Source organism: Pan paniscus, chromosome 9, assembly GCF_029289425.2.
Source record: "Pan paniscus chromosome 9, NHGRI_mPanPan1-v2.0_pri, whole genome shotgun sequence".
Taxonomy (NCBI): Eukaryota; Metazoa; Chordata; class Mammalia; order Primates; family Hominidae; genus Pan; species Pan paniscus.
The window spans coordinates 12,905,894-12,922,860 of NC_073258.2; the positions used below are offsets into that span (position 1 = coordinate 12,905,894).

At 46.1% G+C, this 16,967-nt stretch overlaps 1 protein-coding gene across 4 annotated transcripts in view; it reads left to right on the plus strand.

Moving 5' to 3' along the window:
* AMPD3 (adenosine monophosphate deaminase 3) overlaps positions 1-16,967 on the plus strand; it is a 56,595-nt gene that overhangs the window by 15,927 nt on the left and 23,701 nt on the right. For all 4 annotated transcript variants that reach the window (XM_034932137.3, XM_003818151.6, XM_034932138.3 and 1 more), the window contains exons 3-4: positions 12,111-12,315; positions 15,612-15,774. In XM_034932137.3, the coding sequence (XP_034788028.3) occupies positions 12,111-12,315; positions 15,612-15,774 (368 nt within the window). The remainder of the gene's footprint in view (positions 1-12,110; positions 12,316-15,611; positions 15,775-16,967) is intronic.

The following is a 16,967-nucleotide window of genomic DNA, read 5'->3' on the forward strand; positions in this document are numbered from 1 at the left end:
AGCCGGGCGTGGTGGTGGGCACCTGTAATCCCAGTTACTTGGGAGGTTGAGGCAGGAGAATCGCTTGAACCCAGGAGAAGGAGGTTGCAGTGAGCTGAGATCGCACCGTTGCACTGAGCTTGGGTGACAAGAGCAAAACTCCGTCTCAAAGGAAAAAAAAAAAAGATCCACTGGCTCAATATTCTCACTGCCAGCACAGCAGCAGTCTGAGATCAATCTGGGACACTCAAGCTTCGTAGGGGGAGGGTCGTTGGCCATTGCTGGGGCTTCAGTAGGAGGTTTTACCCTCACAGTGTAAACAAAGCCACCAGGAAGTTCAAACTAGGTGGAGCCCACCGCAGCTCAGCAAAGCCGCTGTGGCCAGACTCCCTCTCTAGATTTCTTCTCTCTGGGCAGGGCATCTCTGAAAAAAAGGCAGCAGCCCCAATCAGGGACTTATAGATAAAACCCCCATCTCCCTGGGACAGAGCACCTGGGGGAAGGGGCAGCTGTGGGCACAGCTTCAGCAGACATAAATGTCCCTGCCTGACAGCTCTGAAGAGACCAGCAGTCCTCCCAGCACAGCGTTCAAGCTCTGCTAAGGGTGAGACTGCCTCCTCAAGTGGGTCCCTAACCCCCATGTATCCTGACTGGGAGACACCTCCCAGTAGGGGCCGACAGGCATCTCATACAGGAGAGCTCTGGCTGGCATCAGGCAAGTGCCCCTCTGGGATGAAGCTTCCAGAGGAAAGAACAGGCAGCAGTCTTTGCTGTTCTGCAGCCTCCACTAGTGACACCCAGCCAAACAGGGTCTGGAGTGGACCTCCAGCAAACTCTAGCAGAGGGGTCTGACTGTTAGGAGGAAATCTCACAAACAGAAAGGAATAGCACATCTAATCAGAGACCACATCCGAAAGTCACCAGCATCAAAGACCAAAGATAGATAAATCCACGAAGATGGGGATGTAAACCAGTGCAAAAAGGCTGAAAATTCCAAAAACCAGAATGCCTCTTCTCCTCCAAATGATCACAACTCCTTGCCAGCAAGGGAAAAAAACTGGACAGAGAATGAGTTTGACCAATTGACAGAAGTAGGCTTCAGAAGGTGGGTAATAACAAACGCCTCTGAGCTAAAGGAACATGTTCTAACCCAATGCAAGGAAGATAAGAACCTTGAAAAAAGGATAGATGAATTGCTAACTAGAAAAACCAGTTTAGAGAAGAACATAAATGACTTGATGGAGCTGAAAAACACAGCACAACAACATTGTGAAGCATTCACAAGTATGAATAGCTGAATCAATCAAACCGAAGAAAGGATATCAGAGATTGAAGACCAACTTAATGAAATAAAATAAGAAGACAAGATAAGAGGAAAAAAAACGAAAAGGAATGAACAAAGCCTCCAAGAAATATGGGACTATGTGCAAAGACCAAACCTACGTTTGATGGATGTACCCGAAAGTGACGGGGAGAATGGAAACAAGAGGAAAACACTCTTCAGGATATTATCCAGGAAAACTTCCCCAACCTAGTAAGACAAGCCAACATTCAAATTCAGGAAATACAGAGAACACCACAAAGATATTCCTCGAGAAGAGCAACCCCAAGACACATAATCGTCAGATGCCCCAAGGTTGAAATGAAGGAAAAAATGTTAAGGGCAGCCAGAGAGAAAGGTCAGGCTACCCACAAAGAGAAGCCCATCAGACTAACAGCAGATCTCTCTGCAGAAACCCTACAAGCCAGAAGAGAGTGGGGGCCAATATTCAACATTCTTGAAGAAAAGAATTTTCAACCCAGAATTTCATATGCAGCCAAACAAAGCTTCATAAGCAAAGGAGAAATAAAATCCTTTACAGACAAGCAAATGCTGAGAGATTCTGTCACCACCAGCCCTGCCTTACAAGAGCTCCTGAAGGAAGCACTAAACCTGGAAGGGAACAACCGGTACCAGCCACTGCAAAAACATACCAAATTGTAAAGACTATCAACACTTCGAAGAAACTGCATCAACTAATGGGCAAAATAACCAGCTAGCATCATGATGACAGGATCAAATTCACACATAACAATATTAGCCTTAAATGTAAACAGGCTAAATGCCCCAATTAAAACACACAGACTGGCAAATTGGATGAAGAGTCAAGACCCAACAGTGTGCTGTATTCAGGAGACTCATCTCACGTGCAAAGACAGACATAGGCTCAAAATAAAGGGATGGAGGAATATTTACCAAGCAAATGGAAAGAAAAAAAAAAGCAGAAGTTGCAAGTTTAACCTCTGATAAAACAGACTTTAAACCAACAAAGATCAAAAGAGACAAGGAAGGGCATTACATAATGGTAAAGGGATCAATGCAACAAGAAGAGCTAACTGTCCTAAATATATATGCACCCAACACAGGAGCACCCAGATTCATAAAGCAAGTCTTAGAGACCTACAAAGAGACTTAGACTCCCACACAATAATAATGGGAGACTTTAACACCCCATTGTCAATATTAGACAGATCAACGAGACAAAATTAACAAGGATATTCAGGACTTGAACTCAGCTCTGGAACAAGCTCCAACCCAAATCAACAGAATATACATTCTTCTCAGCACCTCATCACACTTACTTTAAAATTGACCACATAATTGGAAGTAAAACACTCCTCAGCAAACGCAAAAGAATGGAAATCATAACAAACAGTCTCTCAGACCACAGTGCAATCAAATTAGAACTCAGGATTAAGAAACTCACTCAAAACCACACAACTACATGGAAACTGAAAAATCTGCTCCTGAATGACTACTGGGTAAATAATGAAATGAAGGCAGAAATAAAGATGTTCTTTGAAACCAGTGAGAACAAAGACACAACGTACCAGAATCTCTGGGACACATTTAAAGCAATGTGTAGTGGGAAATTTATAGCACTAAATGTCCACAAGAGAAAGCAGGAAAGATCTAAAATCAACACCCTAACATCACAATTAAAAGAGCTAGAGAAGCAAGAGCAAACAAATTCAAAAGCTAGCAGAAGACAAGAAATAACTAAGGTCAGAGCAGAACCGAAGGAGATAGAGACATGAAAAACTCTTCAAAAACTCAATGAATCCAGGAGCTGTTTTTTTTTTGAAAAGATCAACAAAATAAATAGACTGCTAGCAAGACTAACAAAGAGAAAAAGAGAGAAGAATCAAATAGACACAATAAAAAATAATAAACGGGGTATCACCACTGATCCCACAGAAATACAGACTACCATCGGAGAATACTATAAACACCTCTATGCAAATAAATTAGAAAATCTAGAAGAAATGGATAAATTCCTGGACGCATACACTCTCCCAAGTCTAAACCAGGAAGAAGTTGAATCCCTGAATAGACCAATAACAAGTTATGAAATTGAGGCAGTAATGAATAGCCTACCAACCAAAAAAAGCCCAGGACCAGACAGATTCACAGCCAAATTCTACCAGAGGTACAAAGAGGAGCTGGTACCATTCCTTCTGAAACTATTCCCAACAATAGTTTGGAGCTGGTACCATTCCTTCTGAAACTATTCCAAACTCATTTTATGAGGCCAGCATCATCCTGATGCCAAAACATGGCAGAGACACAACAGAGAAAATTTCAGGCCAATATCCCTGATGAACATCGATGTAAAAGTCCTCAATAATATACTGGCAAACCAAATCCAGCAGCACATCAAAAAGCTTATCCACCACGATCAAGTTGGCTTCATACCTGGGATGCAAGGCTGGTTCAACATATGCAAATCAATCAGCGTAATCCATCGCATAAACAGAACCAATGACGAAAACCACATGATTATCTGAATAGATGCAGAAAAGTCCTTCAATATAATTCAACACCCCTTCATGCTAAAAACTCTCAATAAATTAGGTATTGATGGAACGTATCTCAAGATAAAAAGAGCTATTTATGAAAAACCCACAGGCAATATCATACTGAATGGGCAAAAACTGGAAGCATTCCCTTTGAAAACTGGCACAAGACAAGTATGCCCTCTCTCACCACTCCTATTCAACATAGTATTGGAAGTTCTGGCAGGGGCAATCAGGCAAGAGAAAGAAATAAAGACTATTCAAACAGGAAAAGAAGAAGTCAAATTGTCTCTGTTTGCAGATGACATGATTGTATATTTAGAAAACCCCACCATCTCAGCCCCAAATCTCCTTAAGCTAATAAGCAACTTCAGCAAAGTCTCAGGATAAAAAATCAATGTCCAAAAATCACAAGCATTCCTGTATACTAATAACAGACAAACAGCCAAATCATGAGTGAACTCCCATTCACAATTGCCACTAGGAGAATAAAATAGCTAGGAATCCAACTTACAAGGGATGTGAAGGACCTCTTCAAGGAGAATTACAAACCACTGCTCAAGGAAATAAGAAAGGACAAAAACAAATGGAAAAACATTCCATGCTCATGGATAGGAAGAATCAATATCATGAAAATGGCCATACTGCCCAAAGTAATTTATAGGTTCAGTGCTATCCCCATCAAGCTACCATTGACTTTCTTCACAGAATTAGAAAAAAACTACTTTAAATTTCATATGGAACCAAAAAAGAGCCTGTATAGCCAAGACAATTCTAAGCAAGAAGAACAAAGCTGGAGGCATCATGCTACCTGACTTCAAACTATACTACAAGGCTACAGTAACCAAAACAGCCTGGTACTGGTACCAAAACAGATATATAGACCAATGGAACAGAACAGAGGCCTCAGAAATAACACCACACATCTACAATCATCTGATCTTTGACAAACCTGGCACAAACAAGCAATGGGGAAAGGATTCCCTATTTAATAAATGGTGTTGGGAAAACTGGCTAGCCATATGCAAAAAACTGAAACTGGACTCCTTCCTTACACCTTATACAAAAATTAACTCAAGATGGATTAAAGACTTAAATGTAAGACCTAAAACCATAAAAACCCTAGAAGAAAACCTAGGACATTCAGGACATAGGCATGGGCAAAGACTTCATGTATAAAACATCAAAAGCCATGGCAACAAAAGCCAAAATTGAGAAATGGGATCTAATTAAACTAAAGAGCTTCTGCACAGCAAAAGAAACTACCATCAGAGTGAATAGGCAACCTTCAGAACAGGAGAAAATTTTTTCAATCTATCCATCTGACAAAGGGCTAATGTCCAGAATCTACAAAGAACTTAAACAAATTTACAAGAAAACAACCCCATCAAAAAGTGGGCAAAGGATATGAACAGACACTTCTCAAAAGAAGACATTTATGCAGCCAACAAACATATGAAAAAATGCTCATCATCACTGGTCATTAGAGAAATGCAAATGAAAACCACAATGAGATACCATCTCACGCCAGTTAGAATGGCGATCTTTAAAAAGTCAGGAAACAACAGATGCTGGAGAGGATGTGGAGAAATAGGAACGCTTTTACACTGTTGGTGGGAGTGTAAATTAGTTCAACCATTGTGGAAGACAGTGTGGCTATTCCTCAAGAATCTAGAACTAGAAATACCATTTGACCCAGCAATCCCATTACTGGGTATATACCCAAAGGATTATAAATCATTCTATAAAGACACATGCACACGTATGTTTATTGCAGTGCTATCCACAATAGCAAAGACTTGGAACCCACCCAAATGTCCATCAATGATAGACTGGATAAAGAAAATGTGGCACATGTACACCATGGAATACTATGCAGCCATAAAAAAAGATGGGTTCACGTCCTTTGCAGGGACATGGATGAAGCTAGAAACCATCATTCTCAGCAAACTAACACAAGAAGAGAAAACCAAACATCGCATGTTCTCACTCATAAGTAGGAGTTGAACAGTGAGAACACATGGACACAGGGAGGAGAACATCACACACTGGGGCCTGTTGGGAGGTGAGGGGCTAGGGGAGGGATAGCATTAGGAGAAATACCTAATGTAGGTATCAGGTTGATGGGTGCAGCAAACCACCATGGCATGTGTATACCTATGTAACAAACCTGCACATTCTTTACATGTACCCCAGAACTTAAAGTATAATTAAAAAAAGAAAAAAATTAGGATATAGAGGGAAAAATTTTATTAGTTGAAAAATTTGGCTATCTAGGACAGCTGCTTCCCTAGAATGTTTTGAGTGAAATTGAGAAACATATGTGCTTTATGAATTGAGCATAGCACAGCTAAAGTGTTGCTAAGTCACTTCATTTTATGAAACTTGTGAAAATAAGAATGGGGAACTTTTTAAAAATTCAGGATCATTGACAAAGGAGCTTCATTTGAAATAGTCAATCTATCCCCTTTTAAAGTTAGGGAGAGATTGGGCTGGGCGCGGTGGCTCACACCTGTAATCCCAGCACTTTGGGAGGCCGAGGCGGGTGGATCACCTGAAGTCAGGAGTTGGAGACCAGCCTGGCCAACATGTAGAAACCCTGTCTTTACTAAAAATATAAAGGTTAGCTGGGTGTGGTGGCACATGTCTGTAATCCCAGCAACTCCGGAGGCTGAGGCAGGAGAATTGCTTGAACCTGAGAGTCAAAGGTTTCAGAAAGCCAAGATCACCCCACTGCTCTCCAGCCTGGCTGAGGGAGGGAGACTCTGTCTTGAAAAAAAAAAAGTTACGGAGATAGGGAAGCCGAGGTGGGTGGATCACTTGAGGCCAGGAGTTTGAGACCAGCCTGGCCAACATGGCAAAACCCTGTCTGTACAAAAAATACAAAAATTAGCTGGGCATGGTGGTGTGCGCCTATGGTTCCAGCTTTTTGGTAGGCTGAGGCACGAGAATTGCTTGAACCCAGGAGCTGGAGGTTGCAGTGAGCTGAGATCGTACCCCTCCATTCCAGCTTGGGCGGCAGAGCAAGACCCTGTGTCAAAAAAAAGTAAAAATAAAAATAAAGTTAGGGAGAGAGATTGTAACACTTAAGTTAACAGATAGTACAGATTGCACTTCATTTTCATCTCCAGGTCTTTAGGGAGGAAGGGCAGCTGGGAAGGATTGAGGAAGGGAGAAGCGAAGGTGAGTGGCAGGAGATGAGTGGAGATTACAGTAGGCCAGGAGGGGTTGTGGGGAAGGGAGGATGGAGAAAGAAGGGGCAGGTTTCCAGAGGAGCTCAGGGAGAGACAGAGGGTGGGGCTGTGAGTTTTCACACCTGATTGGCTGCAAAGTGTTAGAATCAAAGTTACACCCACCTGGCCAGGATGCTGGTCATCTGGCTGCATATGCGGAGTGAGTGATCTCTGTGGGCCCCTGCTCTCTCTGTAGGGACCCCTGTTATAGTGCCCATCGTGCAGCATATTTCTCCAGATAGGCTGGGACCTCTGGTCTCAAGTACAGGGAAGGTGTCAGCTCCTCTTAGTTCCCTCCTTAGATGGGGGTCCCAATTCCAGGTGAGCCAATGCAGGGGCAGCGTGAGCAGCAGCAGTGTGAGCCTGTGGAAGTGGAGGATGCCTGTCCCGCCTAATGGCATTCAGATTCCCAGTGTTTGCAAAACCCTGTGCTGGTTTGTGACTTCTGATTCCAACCTTTATTTTAGCGTAACAATTCTCATGTGGAGGGGCTGCCAGAATGAGCTGAGTGTGCGTGGGGGAGGAGTTCAAACCAGCCTCCATGTTCTGAAATGTCCCCCCTCTGACCCCATTGCTCCACTGCTCCCACCCCTAGTCTGGATTAAGTGTCTCCTCTGGGGTCCCAAAATATCCAGGGCATCTCATTACACCAACCACACTGTATGATAATCTGTGGAACTGTCTGGTTTCATCTCAGCCATCACAGTTGGCCCCTGGAGGCGGGAGTTATATCTTATCTACTCCTCTACACCCAGGGCCTGGCACACAGTAGTTTATTGAATGAAGTGGGGTCCACGTGTGGCCCCCAGCTCATAGTACACATATGAGAGCCTGGTGAAAGGTTGGCTCCAGTGCCCCTCCCTGCCTGGTAGTCATCTGGACAGACCGCACAGGGCAGTGGGCTTCAAATGGCCCCTGGTAAGATGCTGGCTATTCTCTAGGAGAGCAAGGTGGGCCTGAAGGGCTCCTCACTTTAGCATTTGAGTGCTATATAGGGAAGGCCCTGGGAGCCTGATTCCCCAGAGCAGAGGAGGGCTGGGGAGTGGAGCAGAGTAAGGGAGGGGACTTAGTGACTGTCAGGGGCAACCAAGGGCCATAGAGCAGGTGGAGCACCAGACAGGTGCTGGGAGGTAAGATGCTGTAACAACAGCCCAGGTGACCTGATCAAATCTTTGTCTTGTGGGCCTGGTTAGCAAGAATGTCCTTGTGCGTCAAGAGGATAAATCTATTTCAGGGATGACAAAACTGCTTCTGGCCCTTTGAGCCCTCAGGCTTGGCCTGGAGCTGGTGTCCTCACAGCCCCACACTCTGCTGGCTCCTTGGCAGGAGTGTGCTTCTGCCAGGTGCAAGTGTGGGTGGGGGAAGGAGGGGGTGTGCCAGCTGTAGCCCAGCAAATGCTGGCGCCCCAGGGGCTAGTGCAAGGTGCAGCAGGTGAGATAGTGGACAGACAGACCTTGGCCCATCAGAAGGAAGTGCTTTCTAACAGGGGCACCAGATCAGTTTTGTTCATACACACACTCATAGACACACTCACTGTATTAGTTTGTACTGCTATAAAGAAATGCCTGAGACTGGTAATTTATAAAATAATGAGGTATAATTGGCTCATAGTTCTGCAGGCTGTACAGGAAGCATGGCAGCATCTGCTTCTGAGGAAGCCTCAGGGAACTTTGACTCATGGTGAAGGCAAAGCAGGAGCAGGCATCTTACATGGTGGGAGCAGGAGCAAGAGGCAGCGAGAGTGGGTAGGGGAAGGTGCTACACACTTTAAAATGCCCAGATCTCATGAAAACTCTCACTAGGACAGCACCAAGGAGATGGTGCTAAACCATTCATGAAGGATCCACCCCCATGATCCAATCACCTCCCACCAGCCCCTACCTCCAACATTGGGGATTAAAATTTGACATGAGATTTGGGCAGAGACATGGATGCAAACCATGTCCCACACCCTCTGACACTTACACCCACACGCCCGCTCACTCAGCTCCAACCCTCTACCTTTACTGGCTGGGCCTTGGTTGTATAGAATGGATGCTAGATATGGGCCTAGGGGAGGTAGAATTTCTAAAACGGCCCCTGCAGATGTCCCTCCTTAATCTCCAGATGCAGTGAATAAGATGAGTTATCACTCCTGTGATGATGTTATGGAATATGGCACAGTTGACCCTAAGATAGGGGGTTATTGGTAGGCCTGATTTCATCCCATGAGCCCGTAAAAATAGAGAGCTTTCTGAGTGTAGGAGGGGAGGGCAGAGAGATTCAAAGCAACAGCACAATGACCACTCCTGGTTTTGGAGATGAAGGGGGCTATGTGCAGGGATTGGAGTGAGGTCAGTAGGAGTTGAGAGTGACCCCTGGTCAAAGCCAGCAAGCAGCCTGGGACTTCAGCCTTGTGGCCACTAGACCTGAATTCTGCCAACAACTGGAATGAACTTGGAAGTGAATTCCTTCCCAGAACCTCCAGACAAGAGTACAGTGTGGCTAACATCTTGATTTTGGCCTCTTGATACCCTGAGCATAGAGCCCAGCCAAGCCCACCCAGACTTCTCACCTATAGAACTGTGAGCTAATAAATAGCTGTTGTTTTAAGCCATCAAGTTTGTGGCAATTTGTTCTGCAGCAATAGAAAACAAATCCAGGGTCATCCTTGGGCTCCATATAGCTTTTCCAATTTCCTGAGATACAAGCTGTGGTTAACTTCCAGTTCTTCCAAGCTCAAGGGGAGTGAGCCCTGAGGAGTTAGCCTATCTGTGGTTAAACCTATCCCTTGTGCCTACAGAGTCTGAGCTCCTGGCCCGCAGATGCTCATATGTGACAATCTGGAGCTCAACTGAAGACCAAGGTTGTCGCCATAATGGATATCCCCAGGAAGGAGAATTCTTTGGGCACCAGTTTGTGGGTACTAGCTTCCTCAATGGGGCAGAAGAACATTCCTAGGACAAGCCTGGTAGGCTGTTGGCTTAGGCAGCCTCCCAGCATTTGGGCTGTAGTGTTTTGTGTGTGTGTGTGTGTGTGTGTGTGTGTGTGGTTTTTTTTTAAACTTTCTTAGCTGTTGCTCACCTTAGATGTCACCTGTTGCTTCTTGTTGGTAGGACCAGACCTCAGGCAGCCTTGGCTGAGGCATTTGGGGGTGAGGTTGCATGGAAATAAAAACAGTGAGCTGGAAGGCATGTGTGAGTGACACAGAAACCAGAATCTCATGCGTCCCAGCTGAGGTCAGAATGTGTTGGGGAGCCCGAAGTAATGGCTCTTCCTCTGGGTGTGAACATTCAAAAGATGCCAAAGGGAGAACTCATCCTCAAGGTGAATCCGCCTCTGAGGAGTGACTGAAAAGGTGGCATCCCTGGGGCAGGATGCTTGGCTGAGCTCCATTTGATGGAGGACAGACCAGAAAAAGCTGAGGCTGGGGGCTCCCAGGGCTCAGGTTGAGTTTTCCGAAGCAGTCCAGTGCATCACTTAGCAGGACCAGGGCAAGGGGAAGGTAAATTCCTGAAAAGGAGCCCCCTCTGTCTTGCAGGTTAAAATAGCCTTGTCCCAAAGATGTGATAACACAGGGTAGGCAGGTGAGAACCAGAGGGCCATGGCAAGCACTGGGTGTGTAAACATGGGAGGAGAACTGTGGTTCTTGAAAACTCAGCAGTGAGGATACCTGGCCACAGGCCAAGAGGAAGAGAGCTGCTTCTGGGTAAGCCCTGAAACTTATTTGGGGATCAACTGATTTCTTCAGGCCTGTAGGTATCACACTAGTACCTGGAGAGGAGGAGGGCTCTGGTGGGTCACAGTTGTCACTGAGTCCTTGCTGGTGGCTGTGGTTGTGGTAGAATAAATACTCAGGAAGCTACTGGGCCCATGGCACAAGGTAGGGCAGGTGGTCAGTTGGTTTCTGGCATTTGACACTGTGGGATGGTACCGTGGGGAGGCCGGGTTCCACTGGGGGCAGACAGAAACATGAGGTAGGAGAAGAGTGCTGATGGCCTCACCTTAATGCTGGGTAATTTTTCTGCAGAAGAGACTTGCAGTGACATAATCTGATGTCTGTTTCATGAATGAGGAAGGTAGAGTCATCACAAATCAGCCTTGCAAATAAGCATGGGCTTGTGGCATTTTAAACCAACCTTGGGCCCAAGAGCCAGTGTAATCATCTTTTGGTGCCAAGGCAACAGGTCCAGAGGGACCTGAATTTGGTGCTGATCAATCCTCTCCCCAAACAGAGGTACATATCTGTGCCTGCTCCAGCAGCGGCAGCCAGGATGGCACACGGCGGGCTAGAGGAGGGAGCAGCAGGGCTGGAGGCTGGGTGGAGCAGCCACTGTGCCATGTGCCATGTGACTTTGTGCCAGCCCTTTCCCATCTCTGGGAAAGTGTCTGTGAGAAGTAGGCTGATCTTGCAGATCTCCTTGGCACCCAGTAGGTCTGCTGCCAGCCATGGGGCCTATGATGCCTGTAAGCTTGGATGGCGGTCGCTAGTCCACGGTCCTGAGCACTGTCTCGACTCCTTTGTAAAACAAGGAGATTGGATTCATTGAGCATCCCTCTCTCTTCTGGCTCCAATGCCCCAAATGTCTAACTGTGTGAAAGGCAGTGTGATTGTCTCTCTGTGACCCTATTCCTGGTCCTTTCTGAGACCGTTCATATGTTGGGACTGAGAGTTTGCGTTATCTGAAGCTAGCATGCTGTCCACACTGTGGGGAAAGCCTGCATGATTAGCTATTGTCCTCCCCGCTAGTGCCCTGTGGTTTTAGAGCCCCTGCCATGTGGTCTGCCATTTGTCTCTCTGTCTCCTAGGGCATTTGCCTGCTTTAATCTTCTGTGGGCTGTGCAAACAGCCCTGAGCAGTGCATGGTGACCACAGGTAGGGGTGTCTGGAGGGCCGTGTTCTATCTCAGGCAGACATGTGTAAGAGGAAGGCATGAATAATTAGAAACTTCTTAATGGTAGGGCCAGCACCAGTGATTAATCATAGCAAAATTCTCCTGCCACGCACACAGCAAAGAGTCTTTATCACTCGCCCCAATTAGCTTCTGATGTCTCCCACTTTTCCTTGTCCTTGGCTCTTAGAAAGAAAAGTTTCAAGATGATTCGGTCCCAGTCCCTGTCTCTGCAAATGCCGCCACAGCAAGATTGGAAGGGCCCCCCGGCAGCCAGTCCGGCCATGTCTCCCACAACCCCTGTGGTCACCGGAGCCACTTCCCTGCCCACGCCAGCACCCTATGCCATGCCTGAGTTCCAGCGGGTCACCATCAGCGGAGATTACTGTGCCGGGGTAAGGCATCTTTGAGAGTGTTGAATGTGCCTTGCATGCAAAGGCCAGGGGCCCCATGGGCCACAGGGTCGTGCCTCCCTCTGGAGCCTGGCCCTGTCCATGGATGTCTGGGAGAAGGTGAAGAGGAGGCACAGGAGACAAGGAGGGTCCTAGCAGAGGTTGTGGGGTGTGGGTGTGGTGTCTCGGTGGCTGCCTGTTCCCTGTGAGGAGGGTCCCGGGGTGCAGGCTGGCACGCTGTGTCTGTGACTCGTAAGTTCCACATGTTCTCTAAGTCCAGAAAGCTGGAATTGGTCCCTGTAGCCTGTTTAGAAAGGTGCCAGCTTGGGCCTTTCAGTGTTGCCAAATGTTTAGTAGATTCAAAGCCATGGTACTGAGTGGTTTGTGTGAAATTAGTTGTTGCTAAATCATCTCTTCTTATATGTAGGTTCAGTACCCTTAAATATAGGCTAGATCCCTTCAACCGGGAAGAGAGAATCTTGTTTAGAAATTGAGCAAATTGGTTTACACCAAGTCAATTAACGCAGTCACTGAAAATGTGCTAATTTCACCTGATTGGATGATGCATTTTTTATGCATGCCTACTTCTTGGAGAGAAATATCACTGAGTTAGTGCCAGGGTTAAGTTTGGCTCCATCTCCCTGGCCCCAACTCACTACTTAACGCCTCAGTTGGCTTCATTAGTCTCTTTTTAACAGTAGCTGTAGAAAATATGGTGAATCTGAGAAAGCAATGCAGCTTATTGCTCTTCCTATAAAATTTCCCCTAGCTTTCAAAAATTTTTTTGGTTATGTGTAATGGAGAACACTTGCAGATGGTACAAAATTTAAAAGATACAAAAATGGTATCAATTATTCAGCCACCCATTCTCCTTCTCAGAGGCAACCATTGGTTTTAGTTTCTTATGTATTCTCACATATATGGTCTATGTACCTACAATTATTTATGCATACATAGTTTATTTACTTATTTTTACAAAAATGGTAGTTTACAATATACATTATACTGCATCTTGCATTTTCCACTTAACAATACATCTTAAAGATAATGCCATATCAATATATAAAGAACTTCTTTGTCCTTTTAAAAAATATGTACATAGTATTCCTTTATGAGGATATATCATAGTTAATTTTAATTAAGTTCCCATGGATGGGAGTTTAGGTTGGGTTGGGAACAATGCAGGCCTTGTCTGGAGATCAGCATCCTGACCATGAGTCTTTGGTGTTCACCCAGCCTGAGGCAGGTGGGCAGGGCAATGGAAAGCAAGAGTCGAGGTGGGTCGGCCACCAGCTGAACGGGAGGACGTCAGCCTGTAGCATATAATAGCTTCTTTCTCCCAGTCTCCTGGCTGGCACAGAGTAGTGCATGGAGCACCTGAACTGGGCAACTGGTCCTCAGAAAGCTAAGTGTCTGTGAGAGGCAGGCTGATCTTGCAGATCTCCTTGGCACGCAGTAGGTCTGCTGTCAGCCATGGGGCCTGTGATGCCTATAAGCTTGGCCGGTGGCCACTAGTCCACAGGGGTCCTGAGCATCCTCTCTGATGTCCTTAGCCATGGCATGAGCCCCTTGTCATGCTGAGTCCATTGGTTCCCCAGAGAAAGAATTTGGCTTTGTTGTTGGCAGGGACATATTTTTGTCTAGGGTGTCGGTGTCTGCTCACCTATTCCTGCCACTCTCAGAAGCCATCCACTGGAAGATGTAAAAGGAATTAACATACCTTATGGGGACATTTGGAGGCAGGAAAGGAGAATCTACCATCGTAACAAAAAGCAAGAAGTAGTATTTAGTAAAAGTATAAAAACATGCATAGGAAAAATATATTCAGACTTCTTCCCTCTGAGGATGGGGTAGGGAGGAGTGTAGAGTTTTAGCTGTATCTGTGATGATTTATTTCTTTAAACCTGTGAGAAATTTGAAAGAATTATGCTAAATATTATCGTCAGCTCTAGAAGGTAGGTTATATTATCTTTGGTGCCTGTCTGTATGTTTAAAATATTACAAAATTAAAAATGATGATTTTATTAAAGCAGAGGAGATCACTTTCAGGCCCCAGCCCTCCCCACTCTGGGCTATGCCAGCATATGGTGCCTCCCTCTGCTGTACCCCTTACCCTGCATTGTGTCTGTCTGGCCACTTGTCTCCCCAAGCATTTTTCTGCGATTCCCATCCTTCCCAAACAGACTAAGATTAATGAGCCTGTTGGAAGGCGGGAATTTATCTCATTCATCTTTGAATATGAGGCTGCTCTGGTAAAGCAGAACATCCTTAGACTTTGGGACTCAATCAGGTTAGAGTCTGAAATTTGACTCTGTAGCTTCCTGGCAAGTGATTTATCCTCTCTGGGCCTCAGTTTTCCCATTTGCAAAATGGGTTGCTGTAAGGAGCAAAATGAAATCTATGGAAAGGTCTGGCACATAACACATGACAATGGGGCTTGTTGCCTGGATGAGTTGGGTGATTAACAGAGTTAATCAGAAGTGTGGGGTTGGCAAAGAAGCAGGCCGAGCATGCAGAATTTGCTTTTGCTTCTTGTTTTGTTTCGACATCTGAAGGACACATGAATTTTCTCAACTGAAAATGACGGTGCTCATCGCCTTCAGGGATAGGACTCAGGCTTTGTCCCTTCATGGGCCTGGTACAAAAACAGACTTTTGGCTTAATTAGCTGCATGTGAGGCCGGCTTCTGGGTGTGCAGGCTGGAGCACTCGTCTGTCTTCCAACGACCCTAACTCCTCCTGTGTCTCCTGTGTTGGGGGTCTCCAAGACCACTCCAGGTTGGATGATTCACCAGGAAGACTCACAGGACTCAGCATATAGCTGTACTTACAGCTTTGATTTATTACAGTGAAAGGATACAGAGCAAATCAGCAAAGGGAGCGATACATGGAGGATACGAGGTGCAAGCTTCCAAGGTCCTTTCCCAGCAGAGTCATCAGAACATACCAAATACCTCCAGCATCACATCGTGACAGCACATGTGGGAAGTGTTGTTTACCAGGGAAGCTCATTAGAGATTCAGTGCCCAGGGTTTTCGCTGGGGCTGGTCACATGTCTGCATAGCACATCTCAAATTCCAGGCTCCAGAAGGAAAGCAGGTGTCCAACATAAACCATATTGTTTGTACAAATAGTTTAGGTGCAATGAACCACTCTTATTGGTCAAGGAGTGGTGAGAACCCTCCTGAAATCTAGGTTCCCAGATACCAGGCAAGAGCCAATCTTGGAAGCACATCTTTCCAAGGATGGCAGTCTCAGGCCTGCTGCGTGAACCCTTTCCTGCCTGCCTCCCTTCTGCAGATCACTTTGGAGGACTATGAGCAGGCAGCCAAGAGTCTGGCCAAGGCCCTAATGATCCGGGAGAAGTATGCGCGGCTCGCCTACCACCGCTTCCCGCGGATCACATCCCAGTACCTGGGTCATCCGCGGGCGGATACTGCACCTCCGGAAGAGGGCCTTCCAGGTATGGAGCTCTGGCTGGAGGTTGGGTCCCAAGTGTGGGCAGACCGAGAGCTAGTCAGGGCTTTTTTCTGGCTCGGTCTATTTCCCCTGATAGTATTTTAAAATGACAGTGTTCTTTCATTGGCTTCTCCCACACTGATGTTTGATGGTTCCCCCAAGGATTGATTCTATGTGTACTGTATGCCTAACCTGTGCAGAGCTGAACTGTTGAAGTCAAGACAGAGATGTGAAAGACAGTCCTTGTTCTTGGGAGTCCACCAGGGAGACAGGGAGTCTCATGTGGGAATGTTTTTTTCTTTTTTTTTGAGATGGGTCTTGCTCTGTTGCTCAGGCTGGCATGCAGTGGTGCAATCATGGCTCACTGCAGCCTCAATCTCCTGGGCTCAAGCAATCCTACCACCTCAGCCTCTCAAGTAGCTGGGATCAAAGGCACACACCGCCACACCCAGCTAATTAAAAAAATATATATTATTATGTTTTGTAGAGATGGGGGTCTTACCATGTTGCCCAGGCTGGTCTTAAACTCCTGGGCTCAAGTGATCCTCCTGCCTTGGCCTCCCAAAGTGCTGGGATTATAGATGTGAGCCACTGCGCCTGGCCTCATGTGGCATATTTAAAAGAACACAATCACACAGTAAATGCCAAATTGGTGGTAGGGTGGATCAGGGTGGGAGTAGGAACAGAGGGCATGTTCCCTGGGAAGACATGTAGGCTCTGGTGTCAAACACACCTGCATTTGTATCTGGGCTCTGTCAATTTCTTGGGATTTTGGTAAAGATATTTCTCTAAGCCTCACTTTGTAAAATGTAATCTGTAAATGGAAATGCAAATAATACCTATCTCCCAGGGCTGTCGTGAGGATTAAACAGGAGAATGCATGTGAAGTACTTAGTTCAGTTCTGGCATCTAGTGAGTGTTCAGTAAATGGTAGCTACATTTATGCTGCCGAGTTCAGGGAAGGGGAGGTCGGAGAGGGCTGGGTGGTTTCCTTATGAAGCCTTGCCATGAAGAACCTAGGAGCAGTAGAGGCAGTGATGAGGACAGTAGGAAACCCCTCTCCTGAAAGTTGGTGGTGGGGGACACATAAGGGCCTGGTGGTCTCCATCAATGCCTGGGACCCTGGCTGCCTCTGGGGGTAGCTGGTGGTGCCAAGTTGCCCCAGTCTCTGGCTTCCTTGAATTTCAAGTCCTGTAC